The 25,952-nt window shown below is 34.6% G+C and overlaps 1 protein-coding gene across 1 annotated transcript in view; it reads right to left on the bottom strand.

The window, feature by feature from the left end:
* ClC-a (chloride channel protein 2) overlaps nt 1-25,952 on the bottom strand; it is a 109,181-nt gene that overhangs the window by 30,500 nt on the left and 52,729 nt on the right. Inside the window, exons 10-12 of the mRNA XM_081741197.1 lie at nt 10,214-10,351; nt 8,157-8,277; nt 2,853-3,018 (exon numbers count right to left, since the gene is read on the bottom strand). Coding sequence (XP_081597323.1) covers nt 2,853-3,018; nt 8,157-8,277; nt 10,214-10,351 — 425 coding nt within the window. The remainder of the gene's footprint in view (nt 1-2,852; nt 3,019-8,156; nt 8,278-10,213; nt 10,352-25,952) is intronic.

Here is a 25,952-nt window from a genome sequence, read left to right as displayed (position 1 = left end):
TGCTTTTAACTGTAATGGTAGATCTTTCTCATGTTACCATGTCTTTCAAAGTACATGCTGTCTTCCCAATATTATATTATGTCTAGCAAGAAATTATCCTGGTATATTACCATACTAACAAAAATGTATTATTCCTATGTCCGATCAAAACTGGAATATGCTGCTGTGATCTGGAACCCATCACAACAGCAGTACCGACACCAAGTGGAAAAAGTCCAATCTAAATTTATCAAATACTTGGCATACAAGAGAATTGGAATCTATTTATCTTATGAAAACTATCTAACATTAATAGACAAATTCTGTACCCCTACACTTGAACAAAGGAGAACCGTAATAGATCTGATTTTTCTCCATAAAATAAAGTTTAATTGTACGGTTCTGATATCAGCACTAAATTTTCATGTTCCGACACTTAAAACTCGTCCTGATAACTCTGACCTGTTCTATTGAAAAAAAGGAAGAAAAAGAAAAAAAAGCCCAATGTATTATTGAAGTCACCAATCTGGAGAATATGATCTTCTCGAAATATGTATCGAACACAAAGAAATTGACATATGTAATATGAACTATATGTTTAAGAAAACTATTATAAATTTATTTTGTAATACACCAACACTATAATTGGGCTTAAGCCTGTTGCGTTGATGACAAACAAATATTTAAAATCATGTCAATTCAAATTTCTACCGTAATTTTCAACTCGTTCCAATTTTTTGGCAGCTTACAATTTTCGCTTTACCCGCATGCGAGTACAACTAATTGTTTATACCTAAAATACTTACAACTTTTAAATTGATTGGTTCAGAACAATACTTGTCTTTTTAATAACATTCAAGGTATGTGTATGAAGCGAAAAACACCTGAAAATCTTCATTAGAATGTAAAAATATTATAAAATCATAAAAACGAAAACAGAAGTAAAAACGAAAACTTGATCTTTCTTCTCCCATTTCGTAGATTTTTTTTTATCTTTCTCTCTTTTCTTTCTTCTTCATCCCTTTCTTCGACATAATTATCTTTTCCCTTCTTTATCCAATTCGTTGCACTGTTAATCATGTTCCAGACACCTTTAACCCTTTATATATGAGTAGAAGGAAATTAGTCATATTTGATATTCAAAGAGATTATTTAACTAATTGCACGTGGTTTAAATGATTGCGATCAAATCTACAGGAGGTGAAAAAAATTCCACATTCCCTGGTCAGATCAAATTTTGTTGCATAGTCATAAATAGTCCTTTTTGTATGATGAGTTAAGAAGAATTGTTCAAATAACTTCATTTTGATACCTTGGATGTCCCATGCCAAATATAAAATTATACACCATCAATAAACACTTTGGCTCGTGTTGGAACTAGCATCCTAAAATACATAAACAAGTACGGAAACTCCAATCAATTTTAGACGATACTTTGCCTAGATTTGTAATTAGGGTCTAAAAATGTATAAACATGCACTTAAGTTTGTATTAATTTTAGACTGACACAGCCTAGATTTGCCCTCAGAATCGAAAAATACAGTAAAGAAAAATACAGATTACCTGCAGAATTGGGTTTCAAGGGCACGACGGATAGCGAAAATCGCAGATAACCCGAAAAAAGACTAAACACGAGGTGCAAACACGAAAAATAATCACCATAAAAACTATGTTGAGTGGACCTATACACTCGCCCGCTCCGGTCAGGTCAGTGATCAGAGAATGTGAAAGCCATGACCAAAACAAAAGAGCAAGAGCCTGCCAAATTCCGAGAAGGCCTATAGCATTACGATGCACAATAAACCTGTCAATAATTTTCGACCTTCGCTCTGTAGGGCCTATTAAATTTTCCCGATTGTTGGCTTGGATTCAAATGATTTTTTTTTTTAACTTTCGTAATTAACTCTCCAGTAGTCGTCCGCAGACTCTCACTTCGCAGTGAACAATGAATGTAATTTACTACCACAGAAATCACTCTTCCCAATTCCCGTTTTACGTACACTCATGTCCAAAATTATTGTCGCATGTCTATAAATATGTTGTTGTAGTAATATAATTTGATAACGAATTCGCCCGGTACTTCTTATAATGTTAGTATGTGTATAATCGGCAAAGACATGTATGTGGCAAATTTCATGTTAAAAGAGCAGAAATAAGAACAATAAAACGAAAATAAAATTTTTCTTGTCCATTTAGCAACATTTTGTTTTACTCATTCTAATTTTCGTATTTATAATTCTTTTCCTATGAAATTTACCACAAATATACATTTCCTGATTATACACATAGTATCAGTATTAAAAGTACCCTTATCAAAAAATCATTATCAAATTATATTCTTACAAGAAGACAGTTATAGATATGCGACAATCATTTTGGACATGAGTGTACCTTACAACAATCGGATTGTGCTTATCCAAGTAGAGTTGCACTTCGAAACGTTCACTATTGTTGGAAATATTGATTTTTACAATGCAATTTATTTTTGTTTTAGAACAAACACAGTACTTATTTGCATGTGGAGTGTCAGTCCGCAGCTACTACTTATGAAAAATAATTGAGTACGACTGCAGTAGGGTTTTTAAAAAATGCAGCAGATGATCAGAGCTTTTATTTATACACAAACAAAAAGGCTTTTATTCAATTTTAGATTGACACTTATTCCAGATTTACAAATCTGTCCAAAAATGTACAAATAGGCACTAAAGCTTTAACAAATCAGACTTGACATTTAGCTGTCACTCGTCGTAAATGTATTTTCTTTCTTTTTAACTATTATGATTTATAATATAAATAATAATATTAATATTACCTATAAGCGCATGCTGTCTTAAAAATAGCATAAGAATATCAATAAACTTCTATATACTTACTTCATCACCATTTACAGACAATGGAGTAGGAGGAGCGAGTTCCTGCGCTGAATGCTGTTTCACTTTCAAGATGTCAGGAGCTGGTATCACTTCAAATCTTGAAGGTCTTCGTTGTTTGTCCAGACGACTTTCTTCTAACATTTTGCGTTCCAGTTCTTCTTTGGCTCTGGAAGAAAACAAAATATCAGGAAATTATTATAAATTACATTTGTTTCAAGTTTTCATTTTCTGTCAAATATTGTATTGCAAAAAAAATCAGTGTACTTAAAGAGTATAATTGGTGATAATTTAGTTAATAAATACATTTAATATTTTACATTATACAACATTTACGTACACATACTTTCACGTGCATCTGAACATTCTGAAAAACAAAAAAACACCTTTTAACAACTTACAACTTCAATGTTGATATATTCTTGATGAAGCTGTAACATCAACCACCGAAAATGTATTTATTTACAAAGTCTCATACAGCACTAAGCCAATTGACTGCAACTGAACAACATAACAATAACAAACAAAATGAAATAAAATACATACAAACTAAAGGTTCACCTCTAAATTTACAATGTTCTGTTTAGCTGAGTGTTAAAGTTTTGTTCAGAAGTAAAAATATTACATCCTGTTAGCAATGTATTGTAATTATGCGCTAGTCCGTAAAATAAGGAGCATTTTACAATTGATAACTTAGATGTCTTGTAAGTTAGTAAATTAAGAGAACGAGTGCGCCGGGGAGGAACACGAAAGTTAATCTGTAATAGTAAACATTCAGAATTAATTTTACCATTGACAATCTTTTATAGGTAAAGTAGGTCTGTAGCTTGGTGTCGTTTGTCTGGGGTATACAAGTTTATTCAAGACATGTATTTCTTGTCTCGAGTGGTCATGTGCCTCGGAAATTCCAAAACTAACATGGAAAAGCATTACAATATGATGGATTAGTATCAGGAAAACTTTTCGTAAACTTATTTCGCATCTTTTCTGTATATTCATTTTTATGTCAATACTGCTTCACAAGAGGCTCACGAGCAGCAATGAATAACTAAAATATTTATTGCCAAGGCAATTACGCTCAGATCTGACTATTTTTGCAAGAAATTAAAGAGTATTTACGATTGCTTACGTTCATAACATTGTCTTCAATTGTCGTAAATTCGTTCACTAATTACAGTACCAATGGATTTATCATGGACAATTTCTATTACAGAGCAGAAGTGTTCAAAAATAAAGGAAGATCACTTCCATGTAGTAAATGCTTCCAATATGCACACTCCATCTACATGCAAAGCCACCCAATTCTGTTATAGAAGTGGCCAAACTCGAATTACAAGATACAAATGCTCACCAGCAATAAGACACGATTACGCTACAACCAAAACACAAGGACATCGCGAATAGGGGCTGCTCAATGAAGAAAATGTCTTCAACAACAAGACATAACTACAATGAACAAAAAACTTTACCCTCATAACATACATGAAACGCATATCAGCTCACGAAACAAACAACTGACTAACCAACTAAACGATACATCCAATAAAGATCAAAATGCTTCCCTCGAAACTTAGAAACAGAGAGAAGACATAACAATTACCATCAAAGAAATAACAGATAACATCCTAAAATGCATTACAACAATTCTATGATCACCAAACCATCAGAAACAGATTGCCTACACTTTTCAATTAAAAAAGCAACAGCAACCACTGGCGCAAATCCCTGGGGGATGAGGAGGACATATCCCTCTCCAATAATCCGATTTGAAATGTGTTCTTTGGGGAGAAATATGATAATTTGTGTCCGACTGCCACAAAGGAAAGTGAGATGAAATTGCTGTCCCTTGGCCTGTTTCATTTTTAAAAAAGAATCATATTCTTTAATATTTCAAACTGAACTTCATGTCCTGGCGCAGTTAGGTCACATCAATCTGTATTAATTCCGCTCCGGCTACTTGGATACAAATTCCAATAAGTGGCAGAGGAGGATATGTCCCTCTCCTCATGCTGAAAAATTGTCTCATCTGTAGATGAAATTAGATTCATCTACCGTTAATATGAGTCTCATCTTCCCCCTCCCCCAGAATGAGCCTCAAATCTGCCGCCTCTCAATATTGAAGAGAACTCGCTTAAACTTTGATTTTGAACATCGCTCAAAAAAAAAAAAAAAAAAAAAAAAGAACGGAATTACCCCTCTCCCCTATGTTGAAGACAGATTTGCGCTGATGATAGCAACCATCCTTCATGAGAAGATAAAAATCTTAAACTCTAATCAAGGCTACATATACATAGATTGACAAAAAAAAAAAGGCTACATATACTGACAAAAAATGAAAATCACTCACCCAACAATTCCAGAACCAAAGTAAAACAAAGAACCTACATGGAACAGAAGAAAACAAACGAAAAAAAAAAAAACTACTCAGAAATAACCAGTACGCTTTTCTTCATAAACATACAAGGATTGTGGAGCAAAATATGCGAAACTCATTCTTATGTAGAAGATCACAAGGTTGATATAGCCATAATCAATAAAACTCACACCACAAAAAAGAACAAAAACTCACTTAACCGCCTACAATATAGTCAGCCTATTGGAGGAGTGGATTTCATTTTCCAAAAGGATTACAAATATTCCAAAATAACTATTCCAGACAAACTTCAAGATCCTCAAACAACACCATTAATAATACAAATCAAAGTGAATCCGTAAATTTACCTGGCAACATTTTGCAACTCCCCATCCACAAACATAGCAAAACCCCTCAGTTTTCTAAACTAGTTGGTAACTTTTCCAAATGTATTTCTGACTCCAGATATTCATTTGCAACATCAAATGATCGGTGATCCAATCACCAATAAAAACGGACAAAGATCTTTTGTGTACCTGTTAGACTGCCTTCTTATCCAAGTTAGTGTTCCCAAGATATCTTAGAAAAACTCGGCACCCAGAAGAAACGAATACTAAACCAGACAAAGTCTTTTGTACTTCTGCCGCGCGCGGTGGCTCAGTGGTAGAGCGTTCACCTTTGGTGCTTGGGGTCCCGAGTTCGATCCCAACCCCGCCAAGTGAACTTTGTGGTGGATAAACACCGTGCTCGTGGGTTTTCTTGGGGTTCTCCCGTTTTTTCCCACTTTCTTCATTCCACTATTTCATTCATTACTCATCATCACCGTCTCCTTTAGCCTAACAGGCATAACCGTGGGACGTAAAACTCAAAGATTTCATTTCATTTAATTTCATTTTCTTTTGTACTTCTGGTATTCTTAGATTTAGACTACAGTGCATTTGATGCAACTTGTCCCTTCTGACAGTTGCTTTCCTCAGTTTTTCATTCCTGCACGTGGTCATAACAATCAGGCAAGAAGAACTGTTTCTATGACAACAGCACGTTCAGCCAATTATAGTGGCTCATTTCTCCCGCTTTGCAATAGTAAACATTCCACCCTTTCCGTACATTGCCAATTTGAATATAAACAAATGCACATTTTTTTAGTCGAATGCCAACTTAAGTACTGGACCTGCTGGTTATTAAGAGCACTCTTTTTAGTTCTCATGTGTGTCATTTAATTTTATAAAACTGAGATTTACTTGCAGTTTCAATACACGACGCAAAAAGCTGGCAACACAGCATTGAACACCACGTGCGCGCAACGAGCTGTCACAAAGGACAAATATTATCAATTGCAATATAGTTACAAAAAAAAAAAAAAAAAAAAAAAAAAAAAAAACTTCCTTCTGGCCATCAAGGCATTTTGAAGATCTTCAAATCCACAAGATGTCAACGAAAACTATTTCTATTAAAATCTTTACGCTGAATGGGACAACTACAAAAACTATACGCATTCAAACCTCCTGGACATTGAAGTGAGACCTCTTCCTATCGCCATAGAAAACTTCATAAACCAGATCTCAAGAGACATCATTGATGCAAACAGTCTTTAAATACAGTACATCTTACAAAAATAATACCTGAGACAGAACGACTTTCAAAGAAGAATATACTTAATTTTATCCGATTAAAGAGATTAATTTAGAAAATTTATAACAAATACCGTACCCTGGACATCAAAACCGAACTTCATCAAATACTCTCCGATATTTAAAAAAAAAAATTCTTATAAAAAAGATAAAGTCTACATCTTGTGTATTAAGCTCAATGAACTATACTATATCACCAAAACCTTGGTCAATTCTGGAAAGAAATAAGGTGCAGATACAAAGTTAAAAAACAACAAACCTTATCAGATATTAATAGATAATCTACTCCTTCCAACTACAGGAGAAAACATTTACATCGCCAACATCTTGGTACAAAAATTGAAGGAAACTCCAAAGACCGTTATGTATCACATATGGCATCCAACACTTTGCAAATAACGTCAAACAGCTCATCAGTCATCACGATAATCTAATCAAAGTATACTCAGCCGGGGCCAGTCTTTTTAAATTAGGAAGTACAGGGTGAGCATAAAGTCTTGCCCTGGTTACAACAATTTTCTTACAGAAGAACCGTTTGACATAATAATGTAAATACTGGTCAGTCACATAGGTTAGTATTACAATTTTTTTTTTAAAGACCACTTACGTTAGACCACTTCAACGTGTACCCCCTTGGTAGCTCGGAGAATGTCTAAGCGGGATTCCAGTTTTCGCCAGGTGTTTTGTAGCATGTCTTCTGTCACAGTACCCACAACTGCTTGTACCCTAACCTTCAGTTCCTCGACGTCAGCAACAGGTGTGGCATAGACTCTGTCCTTGATATAGCTCCATAAAAAAAGAGTCCAGTGGAGTAATGTCTGTGGCGGGGAGAGCGTGATACCACAGCACGCATTGCGCTTTCTCCTGCTTCGATGCCATTTCGCCAACTAACCCGCCGTACTGCGTCACTCTTGGGTAGCACTAGTGCCATCTATTAGTCTTAAAAAAACTTGTAATACTAACCAATGTAATGGACCAGAATTTACATTATTCTGTCCAACGATTATTCCGTAATAATTTTTTATAATCAGGGCAGGACTTTATGCTCACGGTGTATATTGTCTTTTTAAATTATGATCTTTCCAAGTGTGTCCCTTCTAAATTATGATTTCCTTCTAAATATATATATATCTCTGGATATCTTTCTAAAAGTATGGCGTCTTTCTAAAAGAGTCCCTAAGTATTGTCTGTGTTACTGTATATTTTCGAACTATACAATGTCTTTGTAAGTAAATTATATCTGTGGGTACATAATCTCTTTCTAACAATATATCTATTATTTCTTCCAAAATGTCTACAAACTTTAAGGTTCATTATTTTTACCTTTCTTGTGCTTCTTTCTGCCATCTTGCAGCTACTTGTAACCTCCTTTCTCTTCCAATGTGTTTATCAATTAACTTAATGAGTTCCAGTCGTTGAATTGAACCCAAAAGAATCATTGACTCTGAAAAGAATAAGTGTTGTTTCAGGCTTTCTTCTTATTTCAGAATTTTATTAACCTATGAAAGTCTAAACATACTTTATTAATATGTGAGACACGTGTGTTTTAGCACCAAAATAATTAATGAAAAAAATCTTCAATGTATTATAGTTTTAAATCTTGAATATGATTATAAACAAATTTGGATAAAAATAAATACTCCGATTTAAAAAAAAAAAAACTTATAAACATGATTTCAAATTAGTCTTGCCAGAATAACATTTCCCCCAAAATCTAAGTTAAGGCAGCGACTAGAGGAACGAACTCAACTGCATTTGATTACGTATCATGTTGTTTTGGTATCCTGTGAACTACTTTTTAAGTAATAATTGTATTTATTTTGTAATACACAAAATAGTTTTAACATATTACGTATCATGTTGTTTTGGAATCCTGTGAACTACTTTTTAAATAACATTATTATTTAATTTTAATAACTGTATGTTAAAACTATTTTGTTTATTACAAACTAAATACAACCAGTGGCGCTATTCCCACCGGTTGTTAAAATATTTCGAGTTTGCAGAACCGTTTGTTATGCCCAGACATAACATTAAATTTTACCCATTTATACCCAAGAACAGTAAATTTTATTTTAACCATCTTTGTTTTTAGAAATCTTACAACTACAGGGTTAAACATAGGATCTCTTACAACAAGGTATAAGCATTTATTTCTTAATCTCACATGCTCACATTTCAAGAATGAGAACAGGGCTCACGTGAGTGTAGTAGTGAGGATTCTTTATATTTGAAAGGCATACATATCATTATCAACAATTGAAGTGCTGACTTCCATAACCACACAAGTCCAGCTGAAGAGATATTGATCAAATCAACAAAAACTGACTATTTCTTGGAAATCAGATTTTTTCCATACTTACACTTTGCTGAATAACAAATGTCGTTAAGTATTAAAATAACAAGCATTACAAGTATTTTGTCTATAATAAAATAATCAAAATATTGGACTTGTGTTATTATGGAACTCATCCGTCTCCTAGATTGGTTTTAGATACTATAAGTCTGATTTGGGAAATGAATATACTGATGTTTAAGCACTAACGTCTGGAAATGAAACAACAAACAGTCACTGTGCATAAACGCAGTCTCTATTTTCACATCAACGTAATACAACAAACAACACATTTAGTTTACTCATATCTTTCCTTCTCTTAATTAGAATCCCACACATCACTTCCTGGTAAACACACACACACACATATATATATATATATATATATACACACAGTGGCGTATTTAAGGGGGGGGCTTCCGGGCTTAAATCTTACTTACTATAGTAAAGTATATGAAATATCTAGCAGAATTTTTACATTTTCAGGCAAAGCCCCCGCCGAAAGTTAGCAAAGCCCTCCCCGAAACAAAATCGTAAATACGCCACTGTATGTTGTTAAAAAGTTAGAATAGCACCACTGAATACAACTATTATTTAAAAAGTAGTTCAAAGGATTCCAAGACAACATGATACATAATCAAAATACAGTCGAGTTTGTTCCCCTAGTTGCTGGTTTCATTTAGATTTTGGGGGAATTGTTATTTTGGCAATACTGTAAATTCTATGGATGGCAACACTGAAAATTCTTCAGGTTCATATTTTCTGTTGTAGAATAACATTATCTATGACTGTGGTAAGTTGCATTTCATTATCTCCTTTCACTTATGAAAAACAAGCAAAAGAAAAATGGTTAATCTTTTGGTATTATTTTTAATATGTCAGGCTCTTAAACATAAAAATTGTAGCTTTTTCGTTTAAATTAAAAATTGTAACTTTTTTCGTTTAAGTTCATATGAACATAATCACGAGTTTTTTTCTTTTAATTGTTCCTGTCTGTTACAATAGAATATTTTTTGATATAGTAAATATACATTATGTACACTACCTGGATTATCGACCAAAGGAAAACTTCTTAAACTTCGGTTTTCTTTGAGAACTTCCTTCAGTTCTCTGTAGCTCATTCCATACCAAATGTACTTCACATCTCTTATCATAAAATCCTCTACATATATACTGTACATCCCTGGAAATAAAATAAAACTGCATGAAAATACATTTTACACACACACACACACACACACACACACACACGCACGTAGTTCTTCCCTTTGAAAGGTTCCAGAATCAACTCCCACTACGGATAAACTTAGTTTTATACAAAAATGTACCATATAGCATCTCCTAGTAATTATATGATTTGGTATTAATGTTATGAACATCTATGCATAGTTTCTCATCTTTTAGACAAAGAAATCAAAATTTTATTGGTTGTTAACATTTTTAGAACATTTCTTTTTCTTTTTGTGTATAAATTTCATGTTCTTTGACATTTTACGCAATAAGTTGAAATTTTTAGAATGTATTATTCTATTCGCTAATTCCCATATTATACGTTTATGCATAGTAACAAAAACATATCTTGTGCAATTTATATGTTAAGATTTTACATCCCTTTGTCGTTGGAGGTCTTTGCACACTCCTTTTCGTCTCAAATAGATAGCAGTTCATGACAAGACGCGGTTATCGTAACATCCCGTACGAAGAATTTCTGTGTGGATCGTGTTTTCGCGTCGAATTATTATTTTTTGTTTAGTTACATTGTGCAAAATAATATATTTAGAAGTTTAATTAATAGTAGCAGTCGAATTTTGTAATAAGTGCGACGAAGTATCTTTATTTTGAATTTTATTAGAATTTTTCGTGAAATTCGATTCAGGACTATTCCGCCATCTTCAGTATCTTCAACGCTTCACACGAAAGGAACGTTTACGACTGAAAGCCTTCTTCACGAATAAGTCAGTGAGGCACTTTGATTTCTCCAAATTCAGAACAGCTGGGTAATACTGTAAAAAATTTTCAGGCACCTTTTCTCATCCAAGAATTATTAAGGGACGTTGAGATTTTTGGGTTCGTCGAAGCAAATTTATATATTCGAAGTCCAAAGCAAGTCATCGTTGATCATGAATTTTCTTCTTCATAAGAAATTTATTCCACATGGAAATTATCAGTGACAACCATGTGCAGAGCAGTTCGTACCTCGGTTGATATATGAAATGAAATGAAATGAAATCCCACGGTTATGCCGGTTAGGCTAAAGGAGACGGTGATGATGAGAAATGAATGAAATGGTGGAATGAGGAAAGTGGAAGAAAACGGGAGGACCCCGAGGAAACCTAAGCGCACGGTGTTTGTCCACCACAAAGTTCACTTGGCTGGGATCGAACCAGGGACCTCATGCATCAGAGGTGAACGCTCTATCACTGAGCCACCGCGGCCCTCGGTTGATATAGTCACCTTGTATTTGGAAACAACTATTTCAACTTGTATTAGAAAGCACCTCTATGATTTGGACTATCATCTCTTCATGTAGTCCTTGTATATGTTATTTATCTTTGCATGCTCGTTTTGTATAGAATTAAAGACAAGGCAGTATTTGTTCACATAATGGAATTCTAAATTACGTGGTCTTCTAAAAAGAGGGAAATCCATTGGATAATATTGTTCAAAATGTAATGTACTCTCAGATAAATCGTGACTGTTTTGTCTTGGTCATACTCGCCAGCACCGCTCAAATTATTGTTTTGGTTCTAAATAGGAATTTTAGCATTTTTGGGGGAACCACCTATCCCAATTTGACATTTCACAATTAACTTGCGATTTAATAAACATTTAAATGTGTAATGTAATTTTCGTTTCTTGGAAATGCCAATTTATTTTATTTTGTACAACCTACTGTAAATCATACCTCAATGCGCTTAGGTTACAGAAATTTCTGTAAGTGTGCATAATCGAATATCTGAACTTTTAAGATGGTTTGCCTGTTTCTGAAATGCATGTTGTCTTTAATTTTAGTGTTGCTTGTCTCCAACGGCTTGGATGCGATATATGCGTGTGTCAATATGATAAGTGACACGGATTTGTATAGACATATTATGCGGCAGCCTGTATGTATTGTTTTTCGCTGAGTGACTTTTGCTTTGTTGTGTGCATTTTTTCCATGTGTTGCTGCATAATGTTCAGTCTTGTCTTGCTTGATTTAGCATACATGAGATATGAAGCAAGTACCTCTTCGTTCGAAGCATAATACGTATGGTATGTTATTTCTGTTATTATATTTTATGAGAGACTTGTAGGTAATGGAAGGGCTGCAGTGGTTCAGTGATAGGTCGCTCACCTTTGGTGCGTGGTGTCCCTGTACTATCCCAGCTCCCACCTAGTGGGCTTTGTGCGGACCAACACCGTGTGCTTGAGTTTTCTTGGGATTCTCCCATTTCCCCCACTTTCTTTATTCCACTATTACCACCCATCTCATTATCATCGTTTCCCTTTAGCCCTAGTGCATAATCGTGGGTCGTCAAACTAAAAAAAAGCAAAAATGTGTAAATGTATGATAAATTGCTTTCAGATTAGCAAGCTGTGTTTCCAAACGTGGTGAACTGTAAAACAATAATCTTAAATGTTTCATTTACCAATGTGCAAAGGGTCACTAATCTTGAGAAATAACATTATTTGTTAGTAGATCGAAATGTACTTATCTAGCAGATTTTAAAAGCATTAGAGTGTCTGCCAGCTTATTTTGTTACTTTGCGAAAATTCTTAGAACTACGTGTCAGGTATTGTAGTTCCATATCATATTTAAATATCTAATATTTAACTGGTAAAATAAACAAAGTAGCGAACGTTGAAATATTTTATAAAATTGTTAAACTATTTCTTCTGCATCTCAATGAAAGTCCATTGAAGTAATTCAGAAATTATTTGTAAACTTGAAGCGAAGATATGATTATAACTAAGTAACGCATTCTATAGCCTATGGAACCTGAGGTTCAATGCCGCGTTTACAAAAGCTCTCCATTGACTTCTATCCTTAGCCAACTGGATCCAGTTTCTACTTTGTATTCCTATTTCTGCGAGATCCATCTTAATATTGTCCTCTCATCTGCGCCTAGGTCTTCCTAATGGTCGTTTTCCAATTGGTCTTCCAGTTAGAACTTTGAAATCGTTCCTATTTTCTTCTATACTGGCTACATGACCTGGCCACCTGAGCCTCCTAGACTTGATGACCTTAACAATGTTTGGTAAACCGTATAAATTATGTAGTTCCTGGTTATGAAGTTTCTGCCAATCCCCATTCCCGTTCCTCTTGGGTCCGAATATTCGTCTCAGGATCTTGTTCTCAAATATTTTCAGTCTACGTTCTTTCCTCAGAGTAAGCCACCATGCTTCGCAACCATACAGAACAACAGGCATGATTATCGTTTGATATATTTTAAACTTCAAGTTCTTTGACAGAATTTCTTAATAAAATTCAAATTGTATAATCTTTGTTTCCCTCTACAATTACTTTCATACGATGATTTTTGTCTTTTTTTTTTTTTGTCTTTTCTGTATTTTGCGATATTATATTCTAAACAAAACAAAAATTATAAACAGTTCTTATCATTTCTCAAGAAATTAGCCAAGTATCATATACTGTATTTTGTTATAGGATATGGATTATTCCCTATTACAAAAAAAGGGACGAAATATTTAGAGAGGTTCGAGATGTAGTGTTGGAGGAAGATGGAGAAGATAAAATGGACAGAAAGAGTAAGAAACGCAGATATTTTAAAACGGATAGGAGAGAAGAGGACGGTTCTAGCTAGCATCCTTCGTAGAAAGGCCAATTTGATTAGACACATCTTGCGAAGAAATTGTCTTCTTCATTAGGAAAGATAGAAGGAAAGCAAGGAATAGGAAGAAGAATACAACTGATCGATGATTTGAAAAAATAAAATAGAAGAAAATATCAAAAGTTATAAGAGGAAGCTAAAAATTAAGAAACATAAAAGAAACATTTCCAGCCCCAAACTGAAAATTAAGAAGAAGAAGAAGAAGAAAAACTGATTAGTCTCAGGACCTGCCAAAAGGCAAAATACTTAATGATAATAATGGATCATTCATTTGCTTCATTACTTTAAGAGATAATATGAGTTCATTAGTTAAAGAGAAACAGTCCTAATTTCCATGGACAAACTGCGTAAGGTTGTCAAAGTCACGGGATCTGATCCTACATAATGTCTTTAACTTGTGCAAAAGACTCTAAATTTTTGAAAAATACATTAAATATTAGGATATCTCTTTTTGGTTGCTTTGGTTTTGGTTTCGGGTCAATATTTATTTTACATTTCTTTTTATTAGCAAATATTACACTCCTTTATTTTCTTTTTTTTTCTGCAAAGAGAATGATTATGAAAGAATTGGAGGAATGAGAGCCTGAGAGAATCCCGAGAAAACCCATGGACAGGATGTTGTCCACCACAAACGCACATGGCTTGGGATCAAACTAGAGATCCCTCACATTAGATGTGAGCATTCTACCACCATAAAAAAGAGGGCACGGTAGGTCAGTGGTAGAGGGCTTACCTCTGGTGTGTGGGGTCCCTGGTTCGATGCCCGGCAAAATAAGTTTGTGGTGTACAACATCGTGCTCGTGAGTTTTCTCATGTAGTCTCGTTTCCTCCCACTTTCTCATTCCGCCAATTCTTGCATCATCATTCACTTGCTTTAATCATCGTCTCCCTTAGCCTAACAGGTATAATCATGGGACGTTAAACTGAAAGATTTCATTTCATTTTTTCTACCACCATAAACTGCAAATATATGAAAATGGACGCGCGTGTCCATGTGCTTTCTGATAAATGAAAACTGCAAATAAAATGACAGTGTATATAACATGCATTAGATATTTGGAGACTTCCAATGATATTTCTAATAGAGCTAATCAGGAAATTACCATTCGTTGCATTGCAGCATTGGAACTGTAAGGAAACGAAAGTTTTATACTGGACTAGCTGCACCTGCTCGCTTCGTTAGGCAAAAATGATATTTCATTAGTCTATGTAGTTAGAATATTTAGGAAATTTAGTTAGAATGTTTTAATCGTAAAATCATATTTTCACATTTCACCGCACTGAAGTACTATCCTTAGACCTTTCTTGTCTCTTAGCATATGGAGAATTAGTACTATCCTCTAGGCCTTTCTTGTCTCTTAGCATATGGCGAGTTAGTACTATCATCTAGGCCTTTCTTGTCTCTTAGCATATGGCGAATTAGTACTATCCTCTAGGCCTTTCTTGTCTCTTAGCATATGGCGAATTAGTACTATCCTCTAGGCCTTTCTTGTCTCAGCGTATGGCGAATTAGTACTATCCTCTAGGCCTTTCTTGTCTCTTAGCATATGGCGAATTAGTACTATCCTCTAGGCTTTTCTTGTCTCTTAGCATATGGCGAATTAGTACTATCCTCTAGGCCTTTCTTGTCTCAGCGTATGGCGAGTTAGTACTATCCTCTAGGCCTTTCTTGTCTCTTAGCATATGGCGAATTAGTACTATCCTCTAGGCCTTTCTTGTCTCTTAGCATATGGCGAATTAGTACTATCCTCTAGGCCTTTCTTGTCTCTTAGCATATGGCGAATTAGTACTATCCTCTAGGCCTTTCTTGTCTCAGCGTATGGCGAGTTAGTACTATCCTCTAGGCCTTTCTTGTCTCTTAGCATACGGCGGGAGTCAGTTCTGTGTACAATTAAAATTATTTTTAAAGCTTTTGAATATGTGATGCTTTATAATCTTTATATCTGATACCAACGCCTGTAAATTGATGCTACATCCACTTTTTGATAGTGCTATATCCATAAGAAAAACATAGTCAGAGCATATTGATTTCGGTTATTTCAAATTTATTAATTGTCCTTGCAAACGAAAGTCTAACAAGAAAAACAAAACTTGGAATGAATGCCTTACGATAGTGAAAAATATGTAAATTTGTGTTTTCTTGATGATAATAGAGAACGTGTTAATCTTAATTAGAAAGTTTTATTTATGATGATGTGGAAAGTGTAAATCAGGAATTTTTAGTTCGCGATGATATGGAAAGTGTTAAGTAGAGAGTTGTACTTTATGATGATATGGAAAGTGTTAATTAAAGAGTTTTAAATCTGATTTAAACCACTCGCAGAGTAAAACAATACGTTCATTGTAAAAAATATTAACGTGTAACATTTTCGCCAACTATCCACTTTGCCTTCACCAGACACATTAGAAGATAGTGTCTGATGAAGCCGAAGCGGATAATTGGCGAAACTGTTACACGTTAATAAAACAATACTTTTATTGTAAAAAATATTAACGTGTAACAGTTTCGCCAATTATCCACTTTGCCTTCCATCAGACACATCAGAAGATGGTGTCTGATGAAGCCGAAGCGGATAATTGGCGAAACTGTTACACGTTAATAAAACAATACTTTTATTGTAAAAAATATTAACGTGTAACATTTTCGCCAACTATCCACTTTGCCTTCACCAGACACATTAGAAGATAGTGTCTGATGAAGCCGAAGCGGATAATTGGCGAAACTATTACACGTTAATCTTTTTTTACAATAAGCATACTTGCTCAACGAGTGGTTTAAATCAGATTTAAGTTTGTTAAAAGCAAAGCTTGTACAATGGAAAATATTACAAAGATTTTTATATTTATGATAATATGTGAAGTATTAATCAGAGATTTTGTTCACGATAATATGGGAAGTGTTAAAATGGGAGACTAATTACCAAAGTGCATCATTAAAATTTCAGGGAGGGGAGACAAAATATATTGTTGAAGCTTCAAAATCTAATTAGCAACTTTTTAAAAAAGTGTACAAAAACTGCACAATGTACATAAGAAAAATACGCTTCAATCAAGGCTATACCCATGGACAGTATTGCGGGGTGAGAACCACTGAATATGTTTTTATTGTATTTTATCGTATAGTTTCGTACTTTTTTAAAAATACATTTTGCACTGTATTACAGAAATGTTAATTAATTTATACTTGGTTTCAATTATCCTCTATTAATTGAAAGAAAAGATTTTGTTTATTGTGAAGAAAGTTTATTTAGTACTTTCAAAGATATTACAACATAGTAGTATAAGCACAAAATAGTAGGACAAACAAAACGGAAGCCTAATTACATGTTAAAATACATCTATTTAGCGAAATACTTAAGCCTATTCGATCACACAGGAAGCCATACACCCAAACAGAGATTCACACAAACACACTTTATATATAAATGTAAACGCACAGTAATTTGCACATACGAAAAACAAAACACAGTGCAGTTCAATGTTTAGCGGTACCAGTATCCAGGGGAAGCCTGGCGTTAAGGTAACAATTTTACAGTTTCGTTAGATTTTAATTAATGTAACTTAATTTACTGATACGTCAAGTGAAAGCTTGTGTGTAACGAAAATCAATAATCGTATCATGCAGTTCGATATATAAATCAGCGTTTTTTTTTTCTTACACATTATCTTTTGTGTAGCAAATTGCGATACAAATTTCAATTTACATCACAATTTACAAATTTTGTATTGTATTTTCTGCACTATAATGAGTAATTATAGATTCATAAAAGAAGTCCAATAAATACGAAAGTACTTTACAATTCCATATATTATGAATGGAATTGTGAATTACTGGACAAGCTTTATATTTTATTATACTATTTGTTAAGTTCAGCGAAATAAGAGTTTTACCATAGTGACACATTCAACAATTAGGCCCAGAAAAACAACGCATTGGCTGTTCTTTCTTCAGACACACACACACACACACACACACATACAAAGAGATAGAGAGAGAGAGAGAGAGTATTCCTTTAGTTGGGATGCTTTGAGTTAGGTTCGTGGCGTCTCGCTAGAAGAAATACTGGATGTTGGTATTTACAAGGGGCATAAATGGGCATCCGGGATATCAGTACGCATATCACTTCTCCAAAAGAAAAGCGAAAGAAAAAGTGAGAGAAAGACGAATGTATTTTTATATATTTTCGGCGCTAAAGAATGCAGTTACTTCATTTTATTAACCATATCCAAGCCCATTTATGCTACACCATATACCGACTAAGTCCAATACAGTTTCAACTTGTTTCCTCAGCTGCCAATGCGCCTTTTCTTCAAGGGACAGTTTTTTTTCTTTATTACGCACTCAGAAACAAGGGTAGGATGACTCGAAACCTGAGAAGGTATGTAGGATGACTCACTAGCAACACACCGACAAAGTGAAGGAAAGACACAGTGGAAAATTGTTTTGCAACCCAAAGTTGACGCATTTTTTCTTGTAGTAACCGATCCTTCAAAGAAAACATTCTTGAAATAATATAATAATATTTTTCAGCTTGTTCCTTATTTTAGCTTCCGTGTTAATAATGAAAGATGCAAAGATGCATTGCAACTTGCAATACATTTTTCAATTTGTATCGCATTTCTATGTTTTTGCATCGCAAACTGCGATGAGATACTGCTTTAAAAAATAAAATAAAATAAAATAAATAAAAAAAAAACGCTGACTATATAATTTGATATAGTTAGTTAGATGCTAACGTAAAGCAATATTAATTTAAACTAAAATATAAATATAAAACACTAAACCTTTTGATTATAAATAAACTGTCACCAGCATACACACGAAAAAATGAAAAACTAAAAAAATTACAAAGAAAGTCAAACTGTTAATATAGCTTATAATATATTTGTGATGACGACGGAAGAACGAGTACTTTGATAATTACAGTAACATAAAAACATCCACATCCACACAGATTATGAATTTACTGGACACACAGCTTTCTTCTTTCTCTTCAACTCTTTACCAACATTGATCAAGTTGCTTGTTCTTCTATTACACTATGAAATATGGCGGATTACTAACAGATTAACTCCTTTTTTGATTTTTTAAAAAATATTTTTCTTATCTTCTACGCTCTGATTATCATATCCCTGATTACTGAAAGGCAGACCAAGTTTATTTATGTATTTTAAATAACCACGCAAGAACACGTTGAAGTCGGTAAATACTTAATTTTCAAGTCCTGAACGGGCCATCAACAGAACATAAACAGAAGCAGGCAGCAAAATAAATTTAATAGACAGAGAGATCCGGTTATATGCCACTGTCGGTCGGTCATTTTCAATGTTATATCTTTCATTCCTTCTTGTTTTTTTAAAGAAAAAGAGAGAGAGAGAGAGAGAGAGAGAGAGAGAGTGAAATGAAATGAAATCTTTAGTTTTACGTCCCACGATTATGTCGGTTAGGCTAAAGGAGACGGTGATGATGAGAAATGAATGAAATGGTGGAATGAAGGAAGTAGGAGGAAACGGGAGAACCTCGAGAAAACCCACGAGCACGGTGTTTGTCCACCATAAAGTCCACACGGCGCGAGCTGGGATCGAACCAGAGACCCCAAGCACCAGAGGTAAACGCTCTACAACTGAGTCACCGCGCCCCCGTAGTGAGTGAGTGAATGAGAGTGTGTGTGTGTCCGTCCCCTCTCTCTCTTTCCTTGTCCGTACAGGAAACAAAAAATCTGAAAAATTAGTTCCTGAATCACAAACAATTTTGGCCAGGATCAGAAGTTTGGAAACGAACTCGTTGAGAGTAGTAGATGTTCAAACCGGAAGTCCTACAAACCATTCTAGATTTTAACCTTAATCACCACAGAGCAAAAACGGTAATAGGTATAGAGAAGTCGTCGAATAGATAGAGAGAATCGAGATATTTCAATTTTCGACTTTTTTTTTTTTTTTGAAAAATTCTCCGTTTTTCTTATTTTGCAAAATTTTTCGGAAACTTTTTCGTTTTTCATTTTTTTTTTTTTCGAAACAATGTGTCCATCTGTATGGTGTAATATGTTAACGCTTTGGATTTGTTTATGCAATCATATATTGAATAGAAAATAAAGGTTTGGACATTCCTTCCGTTATTTTGTTTGATTTATGAGCCTAATGTTCCCTTCCTTTATACTGGAAGCATCTTTTGAGAGAGAGATCAAGATGTCAGTCACATACTTGTTATATTGTTTTCTTCCTTATGTTTAAAGATACTTCTGATTTGAAACTTGAGCTATAAAGATTCTCTTTACTATTTACATACTAAATGAAAATTTTTATCTACATGACATTATATGAAAACATGTTAATTGTTACTACAAAAATAGCAATTTTTCGATCTACATCACTATAAATCAACGTAGCCAGATCCTGAAGTGAAAATTAATGAATAACTGTTACAAAAATTACTGAAGACGAATTAATTTATTTTTATGGAAATTGTTAGCAAAATTGGTAGTATCTCTTAAATTAATAATATGACTCCAGCTATTATCTAAAGAACCTTATTCAAGATTTAATTCTGGCATCTTACTCCTAGTAAAATATGATTAATACGTAGCGTTCTACATTTGCAATGATGTTTTATTCAGTATTTTTATCATTTTAATGGAGTTCTTCGAGGTTGCCAAATGTTTGGAGAAACCCGAAATAACAAGACTTTCGTCTTGTGAGTCTCTCTAATACGTTCCTTTAATCTTGTCGTCACTTTTATAGTCATGTCTACAGAAATTTCATTACATATTGATTGATACTAGCATCACTTATTAGTGTAGCAATCGATTCAACTGCTTGTATTTGTAGAGTAATGCTAATGGCTCCAAGTTAATCTGCGACGTTGCCATATTGTGAAATTTTTATTTCCTCATAGCGGCTGAAGGAGGCCCCGAAGGGTATTTTCGTCATATAACATTTTCGCTTTATTTTGACCTGTAGAAGAGTGCTCTGTTGTCCGTGGGCGCCATTTTTAAAACAGTAACCAAAAACAAACAAACACACATATATATATGGGTAGGGGTTCTTTAAGGACCTGCACCAAGGGCCCTCAACTTGGCCAGTCCGACACTGGCGCCGTGTACCCTCGACTACACCCCTGAGTATAGCAAGTTTGTGAATGGAATCTTCACATTTTCTTCAGAGATCTATCTCTCAGAAGATGCTTCCAATACAGGGTGTTTCAAAACAACAGACAACGTTCCGGAGGTGATTCCTGACACCAAGATAAGACAAAAAGTACATACCAACTAAACTGGGTGCACAAATGCTTCCTTTCGACGTACAGGCCGCTGAAAACATGAACTTTAAAGGTACATATCTCCAAATCTGTGAGGCCTACCGTAGTCGGATCAAGACTTCACATAGAAACTACTATATGCCCTATCCAAATATCCAAGTTTCAGAATCCTGCGATATTTTCGCAACAATTTTTATAGAGGTAGTTGGTGAGTACTTCAGATTATATGCCCGTGGCCAAACTTCCTCTATAAAAATTGTTGCATGAGTACCATAGGATTCTGAAACTTGGATATTTGGATAGGGCATATAGTAGTTCCTAAGTGAAGTCTTGACCCGACTACGGTGGGTCCCATAGTTTTGGATCTATGGACTTTTAAACTTCACTTTTTCATGTTTTCGGCAGCCTATAACTCTAAAAGGAAGCATTCGTGCACCCAGGTTGGTCTATATTTTTTTTCTTATCTTGGTGTCAGGAATCACCTCCTAAACGTTGTCGGTGTTGTTTTGAAACACCCTGTATAAAAGAAAAGGGCGTACTGGATCACAAATTCAATAAAATAACGCAAGGTGGTAGTTCTATTTAGTTCCTTTAATCTGCTTGTGTTTTAATTTATTATGAAAGTATTTTCATTTATACGTATGTAATTTAGCTTATGCGTGGCGATTATTTATTCTTTAATCATAAACAAGTATTACACAATTTCTCTTACAATGTTTGGGAAATCAATTTACTTACAAAAAGAACGATACAAGATATAGGTTTCGTAATGTGAAAGAAAATAATATTGGATATTCTATTGACTAGTTCAAATATGTCTTCTTCTACCGTTTTCTAGAAATACTGTAGTTTCTATCCTATACAGGGTATCCCAAAAGTAATGACGAAAAATGAAGATTCCTGGCATCAATTTTTACATTCAGTCCGGGTATATGGCATTCAGTCCGGAAGTGGACAGGGGTGGAGCTAGACAGCTTTGGACGTGGGGGGAAAGAAACTTCACACCTGTCAGCGGAATAATGATAGGAGCTAGGAAAGGGGTTCAGAAAGACATAAAAATCATATCGGCTTGACATGTTAAACGCATGTTACATAACTGCGCCTGATCTCCATATGTCATTTAGGGATTCACCGAATGTCTGTGCGGCAGGGGTGAAGTACAGATGGAAACTATATAGATAAAAGTTGTTATCCATGGTACGATTGCATGCACATGTACAATGGGAGTCAAAGCAAAAAAGCAATCATTTAATAAGATTGCATAATCTTAGGGATCGATGGATAGTGGTACCCCAGATAGAAACTTGCGGAGAGAGGGTAGAAATAAGAACAAACGTAATTAGTCGTGTCACGTAATGAAATAACAGGCAGAGTCCACAACAACGTAATATATTTGTAACGTAGTACCTTACACAGAGCAGCACTACAAACTACTAGGTCACATGTGCTAACAATAAACGTAAGTACAGAAGATGTTCAAAGTGCTGTCCTTCCACATCTATGTAACATGCAAATCGTAAGTTTCGAATGTATTTTATCACTCTCGGTGTGTTGCGTAACTGTTCACATGCATCTTCAATGTGGTTTTGTAAGTAGGCAACTTCCTTTTCCTACGTGTGAATTCCCTTCCCCCCACATTCGAAGCTATCTAGCTCCGTCCCTGTCCACTTCCGGACTGTATGTCATATAAACTTTTTTTTTTTTTTGTGACAAGAATCTGTGGTTTCATTTTTCGCCATTACTTTTGGGACACCCTAGTACAATCTCAAAGATAGTTTTCCTATAATGTGGGAAGCCCATAGCTAAAGAACAAAGTTGATTTGACCTTTCTCGATATAAGTTATTTGTCAGTAAAATTATTTCCCCAAAAATGTAAAGAGAACAGTCTGTATATCTTAATAAGCATGTAACACTACACGGTCATTGACATTTTTAATGTCCTTTTTCCTACTCGTTGATTGATAAATTATTCTAAAAAGCTCACAATTTGACTTGGTTAACATTTTATACTTTTGTAGTTTGAAAACCACGTAAATGCCTTATACTATACAAACTTATATATATATTTCATCAAAATACAAATCAAACTATCCATCTATCAGTGCGTGAGCAAAATTTGTAGTGACGATGATGTCGTATAGTCTGAGAACAAGAACCATAATCCAAAACCCTGGGCTCATATTTCCCAATGTGATAAACACCACCTAGAGGTAAGAAGCAGTTGGCAGGTGTTAATAAGCAGGTTAGCATGGAAGTTCTATACACTAGTATAGTTAGCATACTAGCGTAGTTAGTATAGTATAGCTATAGTTAGTAAGCAGGTACTATTAACATATGTACAACGTCTGTCCGAAAAGTAATGTCACCAAGTTAATAAGTATGAAAAAACAAACATTTATATACATAATAATAATACCTGTACATTAAAATTCTTCACAATATTGTCATCGCATCGATACATCTCTGCCAGCGGGATTTCCAATCTGCGAAGGCATCCTGGAACGCTTGTTCAGGAAGTGCGTTCAAAGCCATTTCATAAGCTGCTTTCACGTCGTCAATTGTACTGTAATGATGTCCTTTTAGGAGGTGGGGGAAGGGGTAGTTTTGGGAATATTTGGCCATTAAAAGAAGGTTTATTCGACGGTTTGCAAAAGTTCTTTTACACAAGTTACATTTTCGTCGTTTGAGAAGGTTGACGGGCGTCCAGCACGGGATTCATCGTCGACCTCTTCACAGCATTCCAAAAACACTTTGTACAGTCCGCAGCAGAAAAACCTGTAACATGAGCATGTAAGTTTATTGTGAAACGACGAAGTCTTTTGCTCGAAAATAAGTGTGCAGGGGAGGACGCCGAGGTTTCTCCTGGCGTGATTCGTGCCACTTAGACGTTATATTGATTCCCTGCGCTGTTAGGCCTAGTTTCGCAATAAACTTACATGCTCATGTTGCAGGTTTTTTTTTTTTTTTTTTTTGCTGCGGACTGTACCATCTTAGACTTCCTTTTGTAATAAACACTTATCCACTCATCTCAGAGGGGCTGTTGAACCATTCGAAATGTTTCTGCGGCAGACTTGCCGAGTTTCACACGAAACTCGATCGCGTATTGTTGTTCCAGTGAGTGCAACATCGCGATTTATACAAGGGACAAAACAGAAGCTTACGAAATTGCTCGTCCTTCAATTCCAAGAGGTCGGAGACAACAGATCAAGCACTCGCTCGGTAGTTAACTTACACCACCATCGATCTCAGCAGATAGAGCGTGCTGCAACGTACAGTCGCTTAAAAATAAAATGTATGACATTACTTTTCGAACAGACCTTGTATGTAAAGAAAAAGGAATACAGAGCTTAAAGCTGTAATCTGCGGGGCCATGTTTAAAATTGTATTCATAATTTCTTTATAACGCCAAGTGCTTTCTACGGAATGTTTCAGAAACTAAGAGTTTATCTAAGCTTTTGATTTTAATGATTTCTTCTGCTCGGTTATTGGACTGGTTTTCATTTTTTACGAAAACAGTTTTTTTTTTCGAGAGTGAACAATTCATTATGGGAGTCTAGGAAGAGTTGAAAATAAATAAGTAAATAAATAAATAAATAAATAAAAACAAAAACCTGACTTTAGTCTCTACTACTATTTTTTATTCCTTTCACTTCAACGACGAACCGTTCAATCTCGAAACTAAAATCTCGAGTCTACATTTTGTACACTTAGTGAAGTTTTGTTCGTAATGATACTATAAGTATAAATGCAAAAAAGCCGGCATTTTGGGGATTATTTTTTCATATTGTGAAAAAAAAAAACTGAAATTTTCACTTTTCTGCCCCTTGATTATTTTCTTCTTTAAGTACCACGTTTGTTTTCCTGGGACTCGTTATCTTGATTGGTTTTCAAACTGGCGCGATGCATTGGTTACCACCAACTGTAAGTTATGCAAGCCAAAGTATCCCTGATATATATATATATATATATATATATATATATATATATATATATATATATATATATATATATATATATACTGTATATATGTGTGTGTGTGTTTTACAGGTTGCCTAAATTCAAACTGGGAGGCGAAAAAAAGTACCATAAACCTACAGAGATAAAAAAAAAAAAATTGGGGGGATAAAGAATTTCACTTACATCTCCTAATAATTTTCCTCCCTTTATATTTTTTCGTATCTTTACTTATAACACAGTTGGCCTATAGCCTCGGACTTTAGAAACACCCTATATAGAGAATTAATTAAATTATAGTATAGTGGTTAAGTTTATGTTCGTCTACTGGTTTCCATATAGTCATCAAAATCAAACCAGTACCTACGTATGTGATTATCGAGGATTACTAATAGTCTTGAGGGTGAAACATACAGACAGCGTCCTAAAGGTAATTCAAGAGTTACTTGGATGGAAAAATTAGTGGGCTCGGAAAGTGCTGATCAAAGATTCCTCCACTTAAAATCCCCATTCGGGAATTCGCCAGAGTTCTATGCATTGGTTACATCGAAGTAGTCCCAGTGTGACCATACAAAAGTTTCCAACATTTTTTGTCTTTCTTTTCCATTTCTTCGTATTTTTACACATAATGAAGTTGACCTATGACCCCATGTCTAACCATTGTACAGACATATAAAAATGATAATTGAATGATAATATTGATTTACACACGAAAAAGAGGCATTAGAATAACCTTGCAGAAG

The sequence above is a fragment of the Thermobia domestica genome, chromosome 15, assembly GCF_964235325.1.
Source record: "Thermobia domestica chromosome 15, izTheDome1.hap1.1, whole genome shotgun sequence".
Classification (NCBI taxonomy): Eukaryota; Metazoa; Arthropoda; class Insecta; order Zygentoma; family Lepismatidae; genus Thermobia; species Thermobia domestica.
Note: the sequence above shows the minus strand (reverse complement) of the source record. Positions and strands in the feature narration are given on the sequence as shown.